Here is a 25,282-nt window from a genome sequence, read left to right as displayed (position 1 = left end):
ACCATCTTCCTGTGCCTCCTTCAATTCTAATTGATCACTTAACTCAAATATAGATGAAGCATTGATAAACATAATGTCCCATCTGCACTATATAATTGTAGCATTCCAAACAGTTTTTCTCTTGACATCTTATCATAGTCTTTTTCTAGATCTACGAAAGTTAAATATAGATCCTTGTGATTTCTCAACTATTTATCTTTTACTGAAAACCTGATCCTGACAACCTCTGTTTGGTCTGAATTCATCTTGTTCTCTATGCTTTCTTTCCTCAATTTTTCTTAGTTCTTTTTCAAGTATACTTGCATAAATTGTATATTCAGTATCGAAATTCCTCTAATTCACACAGTTTTGCTTCCCTGTTTCTAAGTGAGTACTCAGAGCTCTACTCCAATTATCTGATTTGAGTAGAGCACTCAGCTTTCTAAATTAAACAATCTAGCTACTGTGAAACTTTTATACCTCCAAATTTTAGCATTTCTAGTTAAATATAGTCCAGCTGCCTTCACACATTTCAAGTTCTTAATGGTTTGTTCTACTTCAAGAATTGACATGTATTCCTGAAAATTGCTACTGACTGTTTTTAACACCATTCAGTCACTCCTCATTTCATTTAATAATCTTTCAAATTAGTTACTCTCTTTATGAATATTTTCAGTTTTCATTTATGATTGGACGTCATAATATTTTGCCACCTTCCTGATATTTATTTTCTGTTTTACCAAAGTGTTCTTATCACTTTTGTTTAAATAGGTGTACACAGTGCTTCAGCTTCTTTCATTTTTCTCTGTATTCTTAAGTGCAAAAAAGTGCCGACTTACTTGCCATGAACGTGATATGCTTTCTTCTCTTCCTTGACTATCTCTAACTTCCTGAAACTACCATGCAGTTCTGTTCTTCCTATTCTTGCAGACAACTTCACCACATGCCTCCTTACCTGAATCAATTAATGTTTTCAGGATTTGCCAGTGAATCTCCAAGGTTTGGTGGGTTTTTTTTAAACCTATTTCATTTTTTCTAGAATAATACAGTTTCACATCTTATAGTCACTCAACTTTGATTCGTTTTAAAACTTTCTTGTCCACTTTTCTTTTAAAAATGAAATTCAAATTTATCCCACTCAACACTAAATAGTGATTAATCAAAATTTCAAATCATCTGTGGCCTGAACTGAATTCAAAAGAAACGCTATCAATTCTATGCAAGAATGACAAGAAAACATTCTTCAAGTTAGAAAATACTGAATTTTTTTTTTAATAATTACTTCACACATTAAAGGACAAGAGACCTATATTTAAGTTAAAATTAATTTAAAAACAGAAAATATGACAACAGATGGGACAAATTTTAAGGGGATTTATTTTTTGCTTCATTATTAAATTCCTAATATGTACCCACAAGGGGTGTACACGATATGACTACTACATGAAAAACTTACATCATTACTAACTTCCTATCTACAATTTTCCTCCAAATCAATCTGCTACCTCTCAAGACTCCAACATTATCAGATCTTATATTTCTATCTTCTAAGGCACTGATTACCATATCAAGCCACCTACATCTTGGTCTTTCTTTGGGTTTTTTTCCTTCCAAAACTGGCAGAGAACACTTGTTTTGTTAATCTTTCCTTTCCCATTCTGTTTAAGTGACCATGCCACCTGAGATTAGCTCCGTTAATACATTCCGGGATACTAACAATGTCAAGTTCTTTCCTAATATCTTTGTTTTTAATATGATATTGCCATTGATGCCATCTGTTCATGCTCCAAATCTTTCTCAGGACTCTCATATCTGCAGTCTCTAGTCTTTGGTCAAGTGTTTCACTTCTGACCAAACTCTACATCCATAATTTAAAATTGGCTTGAATACTGTCTTGTATACACCTAATTTAGTGTTTTGACTAATTTCTCTCTTATTCCATATAAATTTATTCAGTTGACTCCCTACCATACCAGATTTCTTGATTCTCTTGTCTATTTCTATATTTAATTTTACCATTTTCACTAAAAATCATGCCTAAACAGCTGAAATCTTTTACTTGTTCTATAGGTTCTCCATTCACTGATATTTTCAATGTTTCTGCCTTTTTTCATTGTCTTTGTCTTTTTAATGCTGACCTTCATACCATATATATTCTAACAGTTATTCACTTTAGTCAGGGAATCTTGCAGACTTTGTACTGCATTTATTTAGAAGTATAACATCATCTGCATAAAGTAAAGATCTGAGATTAACATCTGTCATTTTGATATCAGGTTTGATACCACTTTCCTTCATAATGTGATCCATATAGATAATGAATAACAGAGGGGATAATGCATATCCTTGTTTCACACCAGATTTCCTGTACTTCCTTCAATTCTAACTGCTGACTTACAACTCAAATAAAGACTAAGTATTGCTTGATATAATGTCCCATTCACAACATATAACTGTAGAGTATTGAATAGCTTCTCTCTTGGCACCTTGTCATATGCCTTTTCTAGATCTTTGTTATATTCCCATGCTTTCTCAACTATTTGTCATAAAGTGAAAATCTGATCCTGACAGCCTCTATTTGGCCTGAATCCAGCTTGTTCTTCACCAAGCTTCCCTTCCACAATCCTTCTCAACTGTTTCTCAAGTATACTTGCATAAATATTACCAGGAACAGTCAGTAGGGAAATACCTCTGTAATTCTCACATTCGGTTTTATTTCCCTTTTTATATATGAGGTACTATGAGAGCTCCACTCCAATCATCTGGAATTCGTCACTCTGTCCAGGCTTTCTGAACTATGCAGTGCAGCCACTGTAAGATTTTTATACTTCCATACTTGAGCACTTCTGGTTGAATATCATCTACTCCTACTACTTTCAGGCTTTCAATGGCTTTTTCTACTTCAAGTATGGATAAGTATTCCTGATTGCATGCCTGGTCAGTGTCTGTTTTACTACTGTGCTGTCACTGATTGTTTCGTTTAGCAATTTTTTTAAAGTAATTACCCCATGCATCACCAGTTTTCATGTCACCTTATCATCTCTAATTTCTTCTATAGCACTCTTTCCTCCATTCCTGAGATTTTTCAACAACCTACTGAATATCTTACCACCTTCCTTTTTGATATTTCTTTTCTATGTTCTTACCAAAGTCTTCCCATGACTTTTGTTTAGCTAGTTTTACACAGTGTTTAGTTTTCTTACATTTGTCTCTATTCTCTAAGAGCATAAGCTGACTTATATGCTAGGAACTTTTGATATGCTTTCTTCTTCTTTTCCTTCACTGTCTCTTAAACTTCCTGTTTCCACCATGGAGTTCTGATTTTTCTATCCTTGCACACAACGTCACCACATGTGCCTCTCTGGCTGAATCAATCAATGTTTTCTTCAGGATTTGCCACCGAATCCCCAAGGTTTGGTTCCTGTTCTCAAACTTCATTTTTTCTTGAACTTGGCTAGCCTGCTTGGGTGCCCAAGTGGTTAGCGTATCCGCTCTCCAGCTAAAAGGCTGTGGGTTTGAATCCCACCATGGGCATGATTGTCTGTAAAGACACTAGTGGTGGTGGTAGATGGCATTGGTGTAGATAATGATTGTAGTTGATAAATTGAGTGGTGGAAACAGAGTTGTAGAGTAGGTGCCCTCTCTTGGGGTATCATGTAATAATAATAATAATGTTTGTGTATTTTAGACTACAGTTCACATCTGAGAGTTGCTCAACTTTTATTCGCTTTAAAACTTTCTTACGTGTTCTTTTTAATATGAAATTAAATTTTATCCTGCTCAAGACTAAATGGTGATCACTTCCAATTTCAAATCCTCTGTACACTCTAGTGTCCTGCACCAGTGAGAAAACATCACTATCAACAATAACATAGTCAATGAGACTTTTCTTATTCCTTGCTTCTTTTCTTCATGTGAATTTGCGCACATTTTTATGTTGAAGCATTTTATTACTAATAACCAGTCCATGTCCTGAGCAGAAATCCAACAGTATTTGCCATTATTATTAGCTTTGCTTTTTTTTCCAAATTTTCCCAATATATTTTTGTATGTCTGGCAATCATTTCCTACTCTGCTATTTAGATCCCCCAACAAGCACAAACTTTTCCTTTTTCATTGTGTCAGTTGCTTTCTCTAAAGGCTTCAAAAAATTCCTCCACTTCTACCTTAGTAGAATCTTCTATGGGACCATAGGCAAAAATAAGTCTCACTGTCCAGTTCCACATTCTGATATTCGTCCACATCACTCTACTTGATATTGCATGCCATTCAAGAAGATTAGCCTCGTATTTTGTGTTCAATACTATAGCTACACCTTCTTTTCCCTGATTGTCATTGCCTGAATATAACATTTTGTATTTATTGCTCAGAAAAATCTCACCAGATTTTCTTTGTCTCAGTCACCCCAATTATGTCAATCTGGTACTTATCTAATTCCTCAGCTGGCTCCATTTATTTGTCATTCAAGCTTCTTATGTTGATAGTACCGAACTTGAACTCGGGTGAAGTCGAGTTTTGTGTGTTTCAGGATATTTTTCCAGTAGCTCACTTTTCGCTGTTCACAATGGTTCCTTAGCAAAAACAACAGGAGATTTGTTTATCCAGGAGATGCCCCAGCTGCATGAAATTCTGTCATGTTGTACCATCATTTCATATTTTGGTTTAAGCCAGTACGAATATAATAGGCAAAATATTTTCAAATTTCACAAAAATTCCTGAATAATGCCATAACAAATAATGAAATAGTATGTTTGTCTGATGGTCAATGAAAGATAAAAGCAGCAGGACTATCAAACCAATTTTAATTTATGGATGTGAAAGATGAGTCAGAAATACTCTTATTACAATCAGACTAAAAATTACAACGAGAGTTCTGAATTAGGGGAAATCAACAAAAAAACTGAATGCCTGCTTGAAATCCAGCCTTTCATCATTGTGGGCAATGTTTGTGAATGCTTTCAGGAATATGATTTCAATTGCTAAGTATGAAACCAACATCTTGCTTATGAAGTGAATGAAAAATTCAACATTTTTGGTGTACAGAAAAATGTTTAGCTTGCTCAGTTCCTATGTACTATAAAATTGCAACCTTTGAAAGTGAAATTCACACAAAAATGGCATTAACAGAAAATTCATATTAAAAATGAAAGATATTAGAAAGGAATGATACTGGCATTCAAGAACATGTGAGCAGGGATAATCTAAGGTAGCATGCGATCACAGAATGAGAGAGAAGTGAAGGCGGAGAAGGCACTTGATGCAAGAATGGCAGGACTCAGAAAGAGAACACCAAGATCTATGTTAACTGCAGTTGGTAGGTTGTTAGAATGAATGAATGAAAGATCTGACAATACTAGAGAGATGGCTAAGCTCAGTAATAACACACCTATACAGCCAAGTTCACTCTCACTATAGTAAACAAAGATAAATAAATCACTTAAAAAATAACCATAGCAAACTATTTGTGTAGTTTCTCTAAGTTTGATATGAGTCTAGTACCATATTTTCTTGATATATTCCTCGAGGATATATTATCAGGAATGATAATGATTATATATATCAATCCCACACACAAAAGGTAGAAGAACCTAAATCCAAAGCCACACATAAGGCAACTGTATGAATAAGCAAGCCAAGAGTCATTACTACATGCATATTTTCTGGATTAACATTCCATGCTCAGAATAATGTAATAGATGTATTCAATGCAAAAATAAAAACTATCACATTTCCTACTCCATGTAACTTGAGATGTTCGTGGTGGGTGGATTCCAATGGTTCTTCACATCTTGTGGTTACTCGCTTTAGTGAGTTCACAAATATTATGTCCCTTCTGCATTCAGCAGGTGAATTTTTACAGTTTTCCATATATACTGCATGTTAGTTTCAATTTTTTGTAGAATTTTATTTGTAAAATTAGTATTTGTAAACTGTCAATAATACAGAAAATTTCAAATGTAATTTGAACTAATTTTAGTTCAAATTGTCCCATTTTAAACTTGGGATACCGTAAGCGGTTACTGCAGAGAATCCTTAAGGAGCTAGGTGCCTTTTCGTACATCATTCATGTGGGTCAATATTTAACAGCAATGAATTATGCTACATGGCAGAAATACTGTGCACATGTGCTGGCCAATGTCTATGAAAATCTATCCTTCCTCCATTATATCTGGTTCTTGGATGAAATGCATTTCCATCTAAGCAGTCATATAAACAGACAAACCTATGGGTTTCTTGTTTTCTTGAGACCTGAATTTGTTCAAGAGAAACCACTTCACACACTGAGAAGTTCACCACATGGTGTGTGGTTTCCAGCCATGGCATAATTGGGCTGTCATTGAAGAGGGTGGTGTAACCATGACCTTGAATAGTGAATACTATATCATAAATGTGTTGGTTCCATTCACCGGGGATAGGATCTGTCGTGCAAAAAATTTTCTATTTCATGCACAGGTATTCCAACAGGATGAAGCAACCTGTCACACATGATGTGGTTCTAGAGTCTATTTATCAGAACACTTCTCTGGGAGGCTCATTTTGAGGTTCACAGAATTCCCATACCCATCACATTCCCCTGATCTCACATCACTTGATGCTTTTGTTTGGGGTATGTTCAAGGAACTGGTATTCCACCATGACCTGCCTTCAAACCTCGATGAACTAAGGGATAAAATAACACAATGTCCCAACCCTTGTATTCCAAGATGACAGAGAATCTTCACATAGCAGACTGGTGCTATGAAATTTGTTTTGAAAGACAAGGTGCCATTTTGAGCACTTAATCTACCATCATTAATGCATTATTTGATCAAGATTCCACTGATAGTTGTGGATGTATGTATCATCGCAGACATTTCTTTGTTAATGAACCCATTTACTCCATAACATATATCGTTGTAGTGTTTTTTTTTTTTGTGCCATACTGTATTTACAAAGCAGTTCCTCATCTGCAAATGAATGGAATCCAGTAGATAATGCAGGTAACAATTAAGGAATACAGTATATATAAGATGAGCTTTTAAATGCGGAGTGTACTTTGATGCAGAGAATCAATCTGCAGTGTACTCTACTTCCTTACCGATGACCTTATGGAATTCGAGAAACCAACAGATGCAGATTGGTGCTTGTCTACCACTCAGGAATGTGAAACTCCAGATAGACGAAATCCAAGAAGTGGATACTCACGTGCAAGGAACAAATGAAAAAAATTTTGGAATCCTTTTGCTCATTGGAATTATTTATGTTCCTGAAATATGTGTTATACTGGCTGAAGAATGCCATGCAAATAAAGAATGGAATGCCCAAGGACATTTCTGCTTTAGCTAAAGTATAGGCACTTCTGCAATGCTGTGGAGATAGTGCGATCATTTGTATAAAATTCAAGCACTGCTAGAATAAGTTGTAACTGAGGAAGCATGACCTCTTGGGATGGGAGGCTGTCTTTTCAACAATATTCCCAGTATTCAACAATCCTCAGCAAAACTCATATATTGTATCAACATTTACAAGTTCTGTTTATCAGTTGGCTACACATCTGTGCATATGCCAGTAAAGATGATACAGTAAGTGGTCAGGGCCATGCTCATTCCATCACTATGAAATTACTTGAGGGTCTCTTGGATAAAAGATGGATTTCTGTTTGCAGATAATTTTTACCTGAGTGGCTAAAGCCCTAAAAAAACATTTCTGTGGGACCATCAGGAATAATAGGGTTACACTTCCAGCAGAGGATATGATGGAGAGGCAAACAAGGAGAAATCAGTCACAAAACACAAAAAAGACATTAAAATACTGAAATTGGGCATAACAAAAGATCAGTGACTATGTTGACAACTTAGAGATCATTGCATGTTACTGAAGAGTGCTCATGAGAACAGAGCAGGACAGCAACTACTAAAATTGGATGCTGTGCTCAACTATAATATAGGTATCAATCTCTCAGACCAGATGGAAAGTTATTATTCTACTCTCAGAAAGACCATCAAAGTGGTATTAAAACACCACCAATCAAAAATAATGTGCAGATTATTCACAAAAAATCCAGTTCAAAGGAAATCTTTCCATTCTACAATTCAGGGAGCTAATTATCAAATAATTTTTAGGTATGGGGAGAGACTACAGCTGAGGAGGTTATGAAAAAGTCCAAAATTCATCAGTTGAGAAAAATGAAGTATCTACAGACAAAATCTAATGGGTGGAGAGAATGCTATTGAAAATGTTCTGAGATTGGGGAAAGCAAACCAGCAGACTGGAAATAAAAGAAGGTGAAAACATACTATATAAATTGTGATGGGCTGTCTCCACATGTTTTAATGTCACTAATAGATATGAATAATTTACATCTTGTAAAATAATGTAATCATATTCTTAAATAATTTTTTTGTGTGTAAAGGAAAAACTAGACATTGTAAATTTTTAAAATAAAACATCTGTATAAAGAAGTAAATTATTCCTATGTAAAAAAATGTGCAATCATAACAATCATTAGTGAATAAAAGAAAATTATTCTTAGAAAAAACAAAATATAAATTAGAGAAATAAATACACATAAAAAGTAACAAACTGTGTTCGATGGGGTTGAGATTTTTTAAAGATGATCTGCATGTTTAACACTCCAACCTGCATGTATTTATGCTATACATAAATGAAGCATTTGATCAATGTTCTTTTCACTGGATAAGCCACTTGACTACAGCTATTAACTATTATTTATTACTGATTTGTAAATTCATATTTCCAAGAAATCTTTCCCTAAGTTTTTTTTTTTTTAATTATGCCAATCATAAATGCAAACAAGCATGTCTAGAGGCTATAAGATCATATGTAATTCATTCTACTAAAACAACTTACTGAACACACACACACACTTACCACAAATGTAAATTATTAGTAATTAATTTGCCTTAATAAAAGTATTTCTATTCACATCTGTTCTCTCATTTATATCTGCCCATCATTCTCGCATTGCTCTTGTCTAATGTTGGTTTACACATTCACAGCTTTTAGTAATTAAATATCAACCAAACACAGGATTCTCTTTAATTATTCATTTGTAATATACTCTAAAACAAATGTATCCCCCCCCCCCAGTGCAGATTTCAGTACAATCAAACAACCCATCATGACGAATGGCAAGCCCAACAATGCTAACAGGAAGTACAGGAAAAGATCTTGTTTCTCATTGCAAGGTAAATGACAGCCTAAGAAGTTTTGTCCCAATCCAATGTGAAAGTGTTCATTTAGTAAAATCCACATCTTTAAATGAAGCAAAAAAGTTATGGAAAATAATGCAGTCATGCAGCATTAAGCAAGCAGATAGAGATCAATTCATGTAATTTGAGAGGTTGGGTATTGAGATATTCTCAGGTACAAAAAATTCTTGTTTTTGGTTTTAAGTGAATTAATTTTGTTCAGCACATAAAGATTCCTATTCCTGGAAAAAAAAACATTTGATTCTACATATTTAAATATAAATTTCTGGTTGTTCCTTACTGTTTTCTGTCCATCTGCATAATTTTCTTTAAGTGGTGATGGTACATGAGATGGTGATGTTATTCCATTAAATAATGGCTGAACTGGAGGCCCGCCTTGTTTATCTCTTGTCTGGTGACCAAGATAACTCCTATAAATTAAAAGATTAAGATCAATAATAAGTAGCTAAACAGGTTAAATGATGTATGTGATTTACAAATTACATTGAATTAACTGTTAACTCTCAATGTAGTAAACTTGCAGTTACAAGGAATTGTTAGAGTGGAAAGTTAAAGTTAGTGGAAAGGAAAACATGACAAATATCTTTTAAAATATGATTATCATAATGAATGCATAAGCTTCTGTAGTTCAGTAGATACTTTCTGGTATTGGGACCACATGTTTTAAGATAATTAACAAGTTTAATAAAATATAACCCTACAAGTTTTGTAAGTCAGGCTTACATTATCAGGAGTACTAGCACAAGTTGTACAGAAAAGAGACTAGGAACAATTACACATTAGAATATTATCCGAACTTCATTCATACATATAAATAACAAAATAAAAACATGAAATTAATTACTGTATGTGTTGGAGCAATGCTAGTTGTTTCTGCTACATTCTGTAGCATCACACTTATCATGATGTATCACATCATAACCTGTATGTAGTCAGTATTAGGAACTATCAAACAGTAAGTCCAGAAAGTATGAGCTGATCTAGCAGCTGCATCTGCAATGCTATTGCCCTTAATTCCAAAGCAGTTGGGAATCCAATACAACTGAACATCAAAATTCATCATCATAACACTAATTACGGGTATTGACCATATTGGTCTGTTCCGGTCTCATTATCCATCTAATATCCTTTTTTGAGGTCTACCCTGCCTTCTCTTTCCAATTAGCTTATATTTTAGTATTTGTTTAGGATACTGGGTGTTGGCCATTCGGTTTACATGTTCAATCCATTTTTGTTTATAATTGTTTAGTTTTTCTACTAATGATTTTGTTTATAGTTCTTTAAAATGTCTTCATTCATTTTTTGATCTAATAATGTGTATTTTGCAGTTCTCATAAATCTCATTTCACTTGTTTTTATTCTTTGTTTATCTTGTTTGTTTATTGCCCAAATTTCACTGCCATATAATGATGTGGGCACTGCTAAACTATTGTATATTTTCAAGCGTGTTTCTTTTTTGTACTATATTTGGGTTGAGTGTTCTATTTATCAGGCCTATAATCTGTAAAAATTTTGAAGTTTTTAATTTTATGTATTTTTCTCCTTTATATGATATTTCACATCCAAGATAACTGAAAATATTTATCTGTTCTATTATTTTATATTAATAACTATTTTGCTTCTAACTGGAGTTTGTTCACAAAATACCATTGTTTTAGTTTTATCTATGGAAATTTTCATTTCAAACTGTTCTACTATAATGTTTAAATTATATGTTGCTTTTTGTAAATTGTCTTCCTTATCTGATATTATTACCTGATCATCTGCAAAATATAGTGTATTTATTTTGTTATTCCGGGAAATTTCTATACCTTGATTGCTTAAGGTGTTCCACTGTATTAATATTGGTATAATTTTCAATGTTTACACTATATTAATGTAAACATTGAAAAGTGTTGGAGACAGAGGGCATCCCTGTCTTACTCCTTGGTTTATAGATTGTTTTTCAGACAACTTTTCATTTATTTCTATTTCATTATCTTTGTATATATTCATATTGCATGTAGTAGAATATTAGGTATATTTATTCTTTGTAATATATCAAACAGTATATATCTTTTTACTTTGTCAAATGCTTTTTCATAATCTATAAACAAAAGATGAGTTTCCAAATTAAATTCTCTTCTTTTTTCAAAAATTTAAACAAAAAGCTGTATCCATTGTAGCGTGTCCTTTTCTAAATCCATTTCGACATTCTAATAATATTTTTTCACTGTATATTTTTAGTTTTTCATTAAGTATTCTGCTATATATTTTGTAGCATGTATTCAATAAATTAATACTTCTGTAGTTAGCAGGCTTTGTTTTATCCTCTTTTTTAAATATAAACATCAAATTAAGGGTACTAGCACTAGTTGTAAATTATACACCAGAGAAGAGGTAGCCTATAAAGAACTCAGAGCATATATTTTTTGTAGAGTTTTCTTTGATATGGACAAGTGCAAGCTGAATGGCATGCAACTCTGCTGTAGTTACTGCAATCGAGTGGGATCTGGTGGCAGACTGTAATGTTAGGAAATACAGCTAACAGATATATTCGATCTTGAACCATAAGTAAAGATGGGGAAGAAATCAGAGTGTGCATTGAACAACTAAAAGTAGACAGATGAGGGTGTGCGAGACTCCTGTCGTTGACAAAGTGAGAGGTTGCAGGATGAGGTGCAAGCCTGCCATGGAGGAATGCTTCATGGTTTTTCAGGTAATGCTGTCTAAACTCATGCCAATAGTTTCCACAGCCTCATCCATACCAAAAGGACAGATGGTAGTCTGATGTGTGATACAGGACCTTCCAACTTAGAGAAAAGAGACTAGCCCACGTAGGATGATCTGGAAGGGACTTTATTTTTAGAGCATAATTAAGAGACAAACGTTTTCATCTAAGTGATAGAGAGGATTCATTTGATTCACCATAAAGACTTTGAATAAGTGATGTGCAAAAATCACTGGCAGCTAATCGGATACCCTGACGATGGATCAGGTCCAACCACTGGAGCGTGCTCTCCTAAACCTGGGACAAATAATCAAGCTTTGAACATAATAAATACTGAGCAAAACACGTTGATCAGCACCCCATTCAGTAGAGCAGGGTTTTCCAAATTGTTCTGCGGAACACTAGTATTCCGTGATGTCAGTGACCAAGCCGTGTATTTTTAAACATGAAAGTAATTCAGGAAAGGGAATACTGCTGTTTACGACCAGTCATAAAAATTGCCTGCAAGTCGATTACCACAACGGGCAGCATATCCTCTGTTTTCAAAACTGAACGAAATAACATCTGCGTTGCAAATGTTAGTGACCAATCAGCAAGGAAGTATAAAGAAAATTTTTTCACTGAAATTAAAGATCAAGGTAGTCTGTATCTGGCTCTCAAATCTAGTAATACTGAATACTTTCTTCGCAAGTTCATATTGTAGGGTGAAAGTGCTTGTTTCGAAACCATAGTGCCATGATTTTTTAAAAGTAATAGGCGTACAAATTTAAATTTCAATATGAATAAGAGACAAGGGACTTTGTTTAATTTTGGTGTTAAAAAAATCTCTTATTGAAGGTGTTTGTGATGCAACAGATAGTGATTCATCCACCTTCAGCCTACAAAGCGATCTCTAGGATGTACAAAAGGAGGGGGAAACTACCAGCACACAGGAGAAAAAGTCTGCATTCACTCATCAGTAATTATATTATAAATTTTTGGTGATCAGAATGGGATATGTCAATGAAAATCAGCACAAATTAATTTAATGATGTTGGCCTGAGGAAACTACAATATGCTACAAGATTTCATTAGTCCAGTGATTAACTGATTTAAATGTAATTTTATATTTGTCAACATGTCACACCATATACATAAGTGTACTAATACTCTTTATGATTATGCCATAATTAATGGCAAAGTGTTCCATCGTATGAAAAATCTGGGAAATGCTGCAGAAGCTTTTCTGCACTTATCCTGAAGATGACAAATGTGTATAAAGAAAGTTAGCTTTCTATCAAAAACGAGTCCCAGAAACTTGGCCTTTGGAACTACAGATATTTTGTTCCATTCTTAAATGAGGATCATGGTGGAGAGTACATTTCTGACAGAAGTGCACATAGATGGTTTTTTCAGTAGATAACCTGAACCCATGACAAAGAGTCCACGATGAGACACGATCGATTGCTTGTTGAAGTTGTCTTCCAATAACCCTCATATTGCAGGAATGATGGTAAATTGTGAAATCGACAAAAAAGGCAACTGCCTACTGTTGGAGGAAGCTGTTCAGTAATTGAGCTCATTTTAATAGCGAAGAGAGTCGCACTTAAGACAGAGTCTTGAGGAATATGGCTGAGATAACATACTTCCTACTATTGGGACACATGGCTGGATAAAAATTCTTAATAAAAACAGGAAGGTATCCCTTCAGACCAAGATTAAACATGTCTTTTAATATGCCATATCTCCAGGCTGTGTCATAAGCTTTTTCCATATTGAAGAACACTGAAACAGCATGTTCTATTTTCAAGAAAGTATTTCTTATACATGTTTCTAAATGGATCAAAGTTAATTGGTGTCTACAAAAGCCATATTGTTACCATACTGAGTTGAGGAGTTTGTTGCTTTCCAAGTACTATAGTAGCCTTATGTTTACTAATTTTTTGGAGGAAATATTTGTAACAAGTTTGTGCCAAAAGAGATTTGAGGTTAGTGTCATCCAAAGAAGATAGATCTCATGCATAGGAATTTGAGTGTTGTCAAAAGTAAGGCTAGAAGAGAAGGGTTCTTTTTTTGTGGGAAATAAGACAGAGCAATGTTTTGCCAGAATTGGAAGTGATAAGATTATTCAACCCCCACTAAAGAATGTTTTGGAGATCTGTATTTAAGGTATTAGTGGTTATGGTTCTGAAGATTATGGTGATTTATGCAATGCCAGGTTTATCAAATGAAAAAGAGGAATGCAATATGCTATCGTCACCAAAACTATATGCTGGGTTAGTAAGTCTGGTTCATTTATATATATAAATGATATATATGTCCCACAAGGCTCTGTTCTCTCAGAGCCATGTGGGACTCCTCCATCAGTTGCATACTTGGAAGATAAGAAACCATCACCTGAAGAGAGCATCCAATCAGAAAACTGGCAGTCCAACTGCAGACTAAATGATGGAGTTTACTGATGCAAAATTGGATAGTAATAATTTATCAAGATGATAAAGAGAGCTTGCAGAATGTGTCCTTCAATGACAGAAATGTACTACAAGAAAATCAATGAAGCCAGAATTGGAAGTTCAGTGGGCATTCACAAGATTACTGTGATTCAGTTATATGAACTTCAGAACTGCTGGTAGATGCCAGCAAGGGTTGAAAATTTCAGTAGCCCGCTGAAAGAAAAGCTAAATGTATGATTGCCATTGACGAAGATGGCATCTGAGCTATGTTGTCTCTCACTATTTTTAAAGCTTGCAGGAGAGCTTTTATCTGCAAACCAAAGGATTTTATGGCAATCTGTCTAGTGTTGTAAAGTACAGGAAGGAGAGCATAATATGACTGACTTATGCAGAGCCAAGCAAAAACAACTTCTTATGTTCAAATCCTGTGTAGGCTAGATTGCCATAATACCAAATTTTTGTTGCATATAAACAGCTGTTGGTGTTGAAGCAACAAAGGTGGTTTTTGTTTACATCAACATACAGACTAGGAATAGCTGATGTACGAAACGCACCTGTTGCAATTCTGATGACTTGATAGTGAATAGGGTCTAGCCATTGCAGTGTACTCTCCCTAGCAAAAGCATAGACTTGGAAGCATAGTCAAGTTTTGATCTTATCAATGCCCTGTACAAATGAAGCAAAGAAAGCTGTCAGTATCCCAGTGGATAGAAGACAGTACATAGCACTTGTCTCATAACTGACAAGTTATGAGAGAGGAAGCTGAGTTTGCTATTAAATGTCAGTCCCAAGAACTTGGCTTCTAATACAACTGGTTAGTGATTGTCCTAGTCAGAGTTCTGAATCAAGATAATAAAGACCATGCCTACAGCCAAAATGCACACTGTCTTCAGCTGTGAAAATCTGAATCCATTTGAAAGTGCCCATTTTGAGAGATGATCAATGGCTTGCTGCAGCTGACTTTCAATGATCCTCATATTGCATGAGGATCATTGAAAGGCAACTGCAGATGATGGTTAAGTCATAAGCTGAAGAAGATGGTTAAGTCATCCATATGTAGGGCATTACTTACTGTTGGAGAAAGTTGTTCTGTTATCATCGACCTTGATTGCAAAATGCATGACACTTAAAACAGAACCTTGTGGACTTCCTCCTCTTGGTTAAAAGTCAGGATAGGACAGTTTCCATGCAAATTTGGAAGATTCAGTTAGATAAGAAGTTTTTGATAAAAAGAGGGCAATTCCCTCTAAGACCAAAATTGTAAGTCTTTCAGTATTCCAAAATCTCCAAGCACTATCATATGTTTTTCCATATCAGTTTCTTTGATATGATGCTCACTTTTTAGGAAGGAGTCTCTAATGAATGCCTGCATCCAGGCAAGATGAATCAGTAGTAGAATGATATTTTCAGAAGCCAGATTGTGTTCTGGAAAAAAAAAAAAATTCTCTCTAGAAAATTAAAAGATGAAAGTTAAAAAATTTTTCCCAAAATCTTGCACAAGCAGCTGATTAGAACAATAAGATAGTCATTTGGCAATTTTGGATCCTTCCCTGGCTTAGGAAAGGCAATTATAGTTGCCTTTTACCAGGAATCTGGAAATATGCTCTCATAGAAAATTCTGTTATAAAAGGACAACAGTTGATTCATGGTGATAGATGTTTTATCATTTCGTAATGGATATTGTTTGGTCAAACAGCAGCTGTTGATGGCATTTAAGCAAAGCAGCTTTCGTTTGTTTTGTGAACAACTTTGTTATATTCTTCAGTGCTTTTCGAAGAAAACTGGATTCGTTTTTCTGCTTTGCTTTTTTGGGCAAGAAACTTGGCAGATAAGATGTTGCCCATGTTTTTACAAAAATCACCACCAAGTTTGTTGGCAATTACTGGTGGATCATCAACTGCGCAACCATTGCGTTGAAGGAGAGAGCTGGTGAGTGGTATGCCTGTCCATTTTTCAGACTTTGTCCCAGACTTCTTTAGTGTTGGTTGTTCTTATGCTAAATGTATATTGGATCTAGGATTGCTTTTGGATCTGATACCAGATGCGTCTTGCTCGAGCTTGGGTACGTTTGATTTTTTTCAATCAGCTTTGTTGTAGCATTCTTCAAAAATACCCCAAGCTTTCTTCTGAGCTGCTTTGTCTGCTGTACAATTGTCATTCCACCATGGTTTAGAGAAACGTGAAACCGACTAATGTTTTGGAAATTGTTGCAGTTGTGGAAGCGTGTATAATAGTCAAATGATTCACTGCATCACTGATGGAAGAAGAACCTACCATTGCAGAATCAAATTCTGTTAATAATAAGAAGGTAGGTCCTTTCAAGCTTGTTCAATTTTCCATCATGATATCAGTGATGGAGTGAATGGTTACCCATACAGAAAGGTGGATATCATAGAGAAATGATCATTCCCAAATAAATTCTTGTAAGCTTCCCACTTGAACAGCAAGAAAAGGTGAGCAGATAGTTAAATCGATGGCAGTGAATGTTCAGATAGGTATGTGGAAGGTGTTGCTTCCTGTGTTTAGGAGGTAGAGATTACTGTTGTCGAGCTTCCTCAACTCTTCCTCTGATGTTTGTTTGAGCAACTACCTCACAGAGTGTTGTGTCCATTTAAATCAACCCATTGTAAAGGGGAATAACTGCAATATGACATTATTATGATCATCTTGAGACATCTGCAGAGGTGATGTAGATGCAGCATACTGTTAATAGAGTTCTGACTAAGTCGGAAAGCAACTGCTATGTTTGTATTCAGTGAGACTTGCTGGAAGGGGGATATGGTTGTCCACAACGATAACTCCTCTATGAGCAGGTCTATCTCCTGTCCTTTACAAATGATGGTAGTATTTGGTAATATTGGTACAACTCTCTGCTTGAGGTATGTTTCCTGCAGGCAGAAGCATACCAGTTTATACTTCTAAAAGAAGGCCTTGAAGTCAAAGATTTCATTATTTCTTTTTGGTGGTATCTCTGGCTTCTTGTGTTGAGCAATTTTGACTTGAAGTCTTGCATTTTCGTTTTTAAAAATTGAGGAGGCATATCCGTTTCTTCTTTGTTAGAAAGATATCCAAGACATCAATATCGTACATCTTCTAGGACATTAAGTACATGAATTATTTTATCTTCTTTGGAGGGGGGGGGGGGGGAGAAACAGAGGCATCCATGCCATCTGATGAAGATGGTCCATCTTTAGAGCAGGGTTTCTCAAACTTTTCCTATGATAGAACACTTCACAAATCCTGAAATTTCAACAGAACGCCTTAGTCAGAATCGAGTATTATCGGTCTCGTATGCAATGTAAAGCTATGCACACAGTATCACTGCAGCAGGCTGTACTGCATCACAAAAATGTGACAGCACACACACACACACACACACACTACCGGTGCGCAAGGTCAATGCAATGTGCTAGCATTGCAATGACCTTGCTTGTGACTACACATTTCCTAGAATAGATACCTCCATACTTCACTCGTGCTTGGTCGACAACCACAGGCAGATGTCAAGCAGCTGAGTCAAGGCCAGCGCACGCTGGCTTTAATAGCATAATCCCCATGCAAAGTGAGGAGTGCCTGATTTTTAAACATGCTTGAACTTTTCATAGCATTTAAAACCATTCCAGGCTCATATTAATTATGATAATTTTTCACAGAACATAGTTTGAGAAATGCTACTTTAGAGGATCTCTAGGCCTACCTTGCATTAGAACGAGAATGTGTAACACTCTGTGTTGCATATTCCATTTTTTTTTTTTTTTTAAGTGGTTTTTCATGTAGCAGGACCATATGCTCAGGAGTGAGTCCATTCTAGTTTGGTCTCCATTTGATCAGCTCAAAGGAGATGCAGGTCATATCATTGAGGGATGTTATAATTGTTTGAAGTTCTAATTTGGCACTACAATTCAATCATAGTGCCAAATTAAGAATTTATCCATTACAACTGTCCAACTGTGGATCCAATAGTTTACAATATTCAAGCAAATTAGCCTGCATTTCTTGTTTTGTGACAGCCTGTTAGTCTTCCATACTGTTCAAAGAGAGCAAAATTTGTTTCTAATTTACATATTTGGAGAAGGAACTCTGGGATCAGAAGATATTGCTGATGTTTTGGCAAAAATATTCTCAAGAGTGTCAGCAATTGCTGTTGGACTCTCAGCAGTACATTAAATATGTTCAAGGAACAGAAGTGAATGGTGGTATATCTGCCCTTCATTTCCAGATTTTATTCCAGACTTCTTTGCCATTGGTTGCTCTTATTATAGACGATGTGTATCAGATCCAGGATTCCTTTTGGCTCTGACGACAGATGTGTCTTGCTTGGGCACATCTGCAAACAATGAGGGCTGTTCTAAGATATCTGTGGAAATCAACAATCTTTCTTCAGGTAATGTGCAATCAAGTATTCTACCAGTTGAAGGAAAGGTGGAACCAACTGGATGTTTTAGGAATTGCATTTGCGGCAGCTTGTATAATACACTGGTACATGATTCACTCATCTATCCATTACTGATTGATGAGTCAATTGCAGAATCAAAGCTAAGGAAGATAAGGTCAGCCAGTCAACTTGCTTGATTTCCCATCATATCCATGATGTAGTACATCGTTGCCCATGCAAAAAAAGTGGATACTTCACAGGGAAATTATCACTCCTGTCATCAATTCTTCACTTAAACAGCAGGAAGGAGTAGACAGTTCAGTCAATGGCAGTGAATGTTGAGTTGCCAGGGTAGAAAGAAATAGGAGATCTCATGTGGGGATAGACATATTATTCTTACAATTGAAAGATTGTGCAATACACTGCATGACCCAGTGGTATCTGGGAAAAACAATGAGCTATATGAATAGTGTTAATGTACTGCATGTTATATACACAAATACCAAAACCATCAAGAATAAAGGGAATGGGTAGCACAGATAGTTGCAATCTGTCAGTGAAATATGGTGATAGATGTCATAACAGGAATAGAAGTAGAATATAGCAGCAACATTTTAGTGAATGTGCTATGCTGGATAAGAAAAGTAAATGGAGTAATAAATTATTGCTTATAAATAATGAATTGAATCCTCTTAAGATAGGGAACTAGCAATGATGGTTGTGACTGGTTGTTATAGGCTCGTGATTAGAAAATGTTTAAACAAATTAGTTTATAAAGCATCATTTGCAAGGTGATCATTAATGGGGGATTTTAACTCTAGTAGGAAATGAATTTCTGAAATTCTTGAGCGAAAAATGTCTTAAGCAGCATGCAATTGAGGGAACATGAAGAATTTTGGATTTGGTCATAGCATTACAGGAGCTACTTGTGACTTAAATGTCATCTTTGCCACTAGCTTAGTGTGATCATGTAGTCTTGACATGGATGAATAGGCATATGTGGACAATCAAGATGAAAAGAATTTACGTGGAATTTAAGGCAGGTAATAATATAATCTTAGAGACCATCTTGAGGCAGTACTGTGGATGGAAGAGAAATTAGCAGTATGTGCGAGGTTAGTTATGAAACATTTATGAACAGCAATGCAAACTGTATACCACAAGTAGGGAAATTAAGCTCTCTTTGATCACTTTATTAGGTTATTTCATTCTGTTAAATCAGGCTTTATTGCTGGGGAGAGTGGAATAAGAAGTGAATAAAAAGGATGTACAGTCATACCCTGACTTCCACGAATCCGGAGTTACGTGGTTTCTTATATGTACGTATTCCCGTCCCACTTCACGCCTCACCACTAATCATATCTTTCTGGCGATTGTTTGATGTTCTTGATAAAACTTTTATCACATAAAAAATAATAAAGTCGTCCAAAAGAAGCAAGTCCGATTCTTCTACAGCTAGCAAGAAAAGAAAAACACTGACTTTGGAAGCAAAACTCAATATCATTAAGGATTTTGAAGGCAGAATGAAAATCTGTGAGCTAGCAAAGAAGTTCGATCTGCAGGAATCCACAGCAAGAACAATCATAAAAGAAAGATTTACAGATTTTGGAGGACATACAATGAAAATCTGTATGTCCTCCAAAATGTGGCTACAATTCATTCCTCTAACGAGGAATGAATTGTAGCCACAAAGCAAGGAATAAAAAAGTCATTAGCTTGCTATGAAAAAATTTTGCATGAAAAGAAAAAGACATGCTGTCAGACGAATCTATTAGATTTTATGAAACCATCGACATCGAAATAACTTTCTTTTTTTTATGCACGAAAAACTACAATTATGATTATATTTCTTAAAAAATATAGGTGTTTTTGTAAACCTTTGGTCCCAATTGTATGTTTGTATATATAAATTACATGCAAAATTATACCCAGAGTTATGCGAATTCGACTTACGCACTTTTTGTTGGTCCCACCTACCACGTAGTTTCGGGGTATGACTGTATTTAGAATACTAAGTACTCTAGGTTCAGTAATGCAGAAGTGGATGAGATACAACCTCTTACTTTAATTTTAATATTTTTCCAGTCTTACAACTGCAACAGTCTCTCAGAAGTCTAAGGAGAACAAGATAATGCCGTTGCATAAGGGAGGGTGGTGATAGAATGGAGACAAAGTCTCCATAAACTAAAGACCAGTTCATATTTCTTCGGTCTATATTAAGATTTTGGAAAAATCAGTAAAAACTGAGAGTTGGGCAGTGAATGCAATATTTATGACGGTCAGCATGAATTGGTTAAAGTATGCTCTTGTTTCAGTAATTTGGTTGCCTTTTATAATAAAGCAACAAGTGTGATTAATGAGGAAAAGGCATACACAGGATGACATGACAAGTTCAGTTATGTTGCAAGGTATGGTGTTAGATAATAGGCTAAATGATATTTGAAACTGACTGGGTTAGAGATATCAGAGTGATATATGGAGGATGGGACAGCACTGGTGAGAAGGAAGACTAGAAGCAAGTTCCACAGAGTTCTATGCTTTGACCATTAATATCAAACTTTGTGTCAATGATATTGTTATGGATTGCAGGAAGGCCCATTTGAATAGATGTGAAGCTGGGAAAAGTATTTGGTAACAGTGCCAATACTGTAGTTCTTCAGGAGGATCTAAATAAGTCAGAAAGGTGGAAAAATTAATGTAGTTTTAACGCAATGAAATGTCAAGTTTTGAAACTCTTAAGTTCATAGATGGGAAGCTACATACTCTACTAGTGGAATTATATCCTGTAATATGACATATCACAAATTCTGTATCAAATAAAGTCATCATCATATCAACAGGTTTCAAAACGCAGATTTTGGATAAGGCTTCACAATTTCTTATTTCTGCCTATTTTACCATGATTTCAAAAATAAGGAGATTAAAGGATTACTAAATCTTCCTTGGATATAAATCTGAAAGTTAAGGTCATTCTTTGGATAAAAAAAAATTTCAAGATTTATTAGAATACATTTTCCTTTATTAATCATTTTGAAGTAGGTTGCTACAATGCTGTGTTGTACTTAGAGCTACAACACTTCTAATTTTTGTTTTTGTCATGCACTATAGTGAGAGAAGACGGGGGGGGGGGGGAATTAGTGCTGTGTACTTATTCACTAGGAATATTATTCTTAGAAGAGAAATAAATAAAAAAAGAAAACATACACAACAAGCACATACAGCAATTTGTCGAGTGCCTCCAATATGCAAACAGGAAGAATGAAAATATTTGTTAGTTTGTTGAACGTTACCTTATTTACCCTAAACTCCATTGTTAAAAATTCAGAACATTTTAAGACTTCTGAACTCTTACTCAAATTAGCAATGGATCATTTAATTAGTTCTGATGCAGTTTCTCTCTTTACGTATATCCCTCTTAAAGATACATTAATTATTAAGCAAATATTTTCCTCCAGATATTGTAGTAGGATGCTTTCCATGCCAAAATAAATCTTACAAATTGAAGGTATTATACTATGCTTACCTATTTCTTCACCTTGGCCAACTATTGAATCGAACAATTATAATGGCACATACCACCTTCTCACCCAAGCCTTCTATATGATTTTGATCTGTCGATATTTTCAGTCTGCAACTTTTCTTTATCTGAGCTCAATGTTTGTCTTCAGGAAATTAATACAGTCCATCCAAGGATTAAATTGACTCTTGAATTAGCAAGATACAATGATGCTGCTTATCATCCTTCATCAGGATCTTCATTCAAGTCTCCTTCCATCCATTTCCCAAACTCTATTCATTCTTGCACTCTAAGGACAAATCTCCTCCTGTCCTATCCAAGAATTTACAGAATTCCTTGCTCATGCAACTTCTCTTACAGGAAAATAGATAGTCTGTTCAAATACCCCTAGAAGAACATTCGGATTATGTCCAACTCAAAAATTCTGATAAGGCAGTCTTTCCAATCAAGCTACGGCAAATCCTATTTCTACTAAAATTAGGATTCACTGGAATAAGACTTTCACACAAAATTTTTTTAAACATAAATATCACATTAAAAAAATAAATAAATAAAACTATGTAGCCCACATTCAACCTAAAGCATCGATCAAGTATCCTTAAAATAAATATCATGTCTTTGCTATTTTGGACAGACTGGCTAGCCTGATTTGATAGGAATCCGACTAGTCGGGAATTTCATGCTATTGATGCTGTGCATAAAGTTCTTTGGAACCAGACAGATTCTTCATTCCAGCAGGATATGGTGGATATGTGGATGACTGTCTTTTCTTTGAAGCATGTGAAACACTATGAAATTGCCTGAACCTTTAACCACTCTGACAGTACATAATCTCCAAGTTTTAGGAAGCGATTACTATTAATTATTTAATTACAATTATTCCTTTAAACTCTAATAGCGTAATCCTATTAACTCAGCTGCATGAGATATCAGTCATGAAGTACATGCTTTATGACTCATGATTCACATTTTGAGTGTAGTTACCAGTCTCTCTCTCTCTCCATATTGAAGTAATTGAATAAAATTCTATATTCATACGGAGGTTTCTGTGGTTAAGTTCAATCGAATTATTCTGGTTTTGTGACCACATTTTTATTAAAAAAGACTGTTTTTTAAAACTAAACAAGTTCATTTGTTGGCATTATAAACATCAAAAAAGTTTGTTAAAAAACCGAATAACAGATATATACAACCATTAATACACGTTAGCTGGAAACAATGCTATATGATATCACGTTCTGTGGTTCACTTCCACTCTGTCCGAGGTCTGAACTGGGTAATTTTTTAATAAATGTTGACCAAACTTGATATAAAATCAAACCTTGATTTTTGTTACATTGCGTAAGAATTTTAATCATATTTGCTGCCTCTTTGAATTTTCTTGTGAAACAGTTTTTGTGAATATAGGACATGTTTGTTCTTTCCGAGTACATCATGACCAGTAGAAGCTGTGTGAAATGCCAAGCCAGAGTCTTTAAATGCTGTCAGTTCTAGTGCTGTTCCTGGCCAAATGATGAAGATATCGTCCACATAGCGGAGCCAAATTTTTGGTTTGATCTGCCAGTTTTGTAGAGCATTATTTTCAAAATTTTCCATATAGAGGTTTGCTAGAGCTGGTGAGAGGGGTGAACCTGTTGCTAGTCCTTTTTGTTTCCAGAGTTTGTCTTGGTAAAGGAAGAACGTGTTTTTTATGCAATGTTCATAGAGCTGTACAATGTCCAGTGGGAAGAGATTTTCTAGGATGTTTACTGTTTCATTTCTTGGAATCTTTGTGAAAAGGCTGACCACATCTAAACTCGCTAATATGACCGAAAGATCGATGTGTATATCTTTTACTTTCTCTATTATGTCTGTACTGTTCTTAATGAACGATGATGTTTTTCCTAGTGTTGCCTGTTTTGAGGCAGGAGAGTCCCTTCTGTCTACTATCGGTCTTAGTGGTATATCTCGTTTATGAATTTTGGGAACTCCATATATTCTAGGAACTAGTGAGTGTTTTGATTGTAAATTTCTTTTTAGTTCCTCAGACCAACTAGGTACATTCTTGATAAGTTCATTGGTTTTGTTGCGAGTTCGCCAAGTGGGGTCTCTGTCTAATGCTGTGTAGGTGTTGGAATCTTCAAGAAGGCTTTTCATTTTTTCGTTATAATCTTCTGGGTTAAAAATCACTGTTGCATTGCCTTTGTCTGCTTTTATTATGACTATGTTTTTGCCTGATTTGAGTTTATTAAGGGCTGCGAATTCTGTTTTTTGTAGGTTTTTTGGTAGTAATTTGCAATTTAATAGTAATGCTGTGCTTTGAATGCAGATCAGATCTGCTATATCTCGTGGTACATTTCTTATTCCTTTTTCAATTTGGGCTATGATATCAATTTTCAGGACTTGTCGTGGTGTTACAGCGAAATTAAAGCCTTTCATAAGAAGATTTGTTTCATCTCTCATTAGAACTCTTGAGGAGAGTTTAATTACTACTTTGGAGTGATCTAGATGTTTCCTTTGCTTCTCTTTTAGAAGGGAATTGGATTTTTTTGAATCTTCTGATTCTGATGTTCGTTTTTTTCTTTTCGGACACCATTGTAGCTTTATTGTATGTGATAGTGTCTATGTTATTCCATAGTTCGGACGACAATGATGTGGCAAGTTCATTATGTATATTACATGTATCCTGGTTAATCTTGGACAATTCTGCTCTAGTAGCTGCAATTCTTTCTCTCAATATAGCTAATTCCGTTATTTTGTATATTCTGTTGGCCTTATTGGATTTGAATATGCATTTGATTTTTATGAACTTGGGAACAATTTCATTGTCTCTGCAACGTATTAAAAATATCAAACGGTTGATAAAGTTCAGTTTTTGAGCAATTTCTCAAATTCTGAAACTTTAGACCAATTAAACTCACCGCGAGTTTCTATAATAATGCGGAGGTTTCTGTGGTTGAGAAGTTCAATCAAATTATTCCAGTTTTGTGACCACATTTTTATTAAAAAAGACTGTTTTTTAAAACTAAAGAAATACTAAAAATCAAACCCGACAAGTTTCGTTAGTCGTCAGACTAA

At 35.0% G+C, this 25,282-nt stretch overlaps 1 protein-coding gene across 1 annotated transcript in view; it reads right to left on the bottom strand.

The window, feature by feature from the left end:
- Nup35 (nucleoporin 35) overlaps positions 1 to 25,282 on the bottom strand; it is a 216,224-nt gene that overhangs the window by 126,613 nt on the left and 64,329 nt on the right. The window contains exon 4 of the mRNA XM_090407437.1: positions 9,472 to 9,601. Coding sequence (XP_090263563.1) covers positions 9,472 to 9,601 — 130 coding nt within the window. The remainder of the gene's footprint in view (positions 1 to 9,471; positions 9,602 to 25,282) is intronic.

The sequence above is a fragment of the Typopeltis vanoorti genome, chromosome 17 (assembly GCF_054136105.1).
Source record: "Typopeltis vanoorti isolate ZY-2024b chromosome 17, IOZ_Tvanoo_1.0, whole genome shotgun sequence".
NCBI lineage: Eukaryota > Metazoa > Arthropoda > Arachnida > Uropygi > Thelyphonidae > Typopeltis > Typopeltis vanoorti.
The sequence above is the reverse complement of the archived record's forward strand: the minus strand, read 5'-3'. Positions and strand labels throughout refer to the sequence as shown.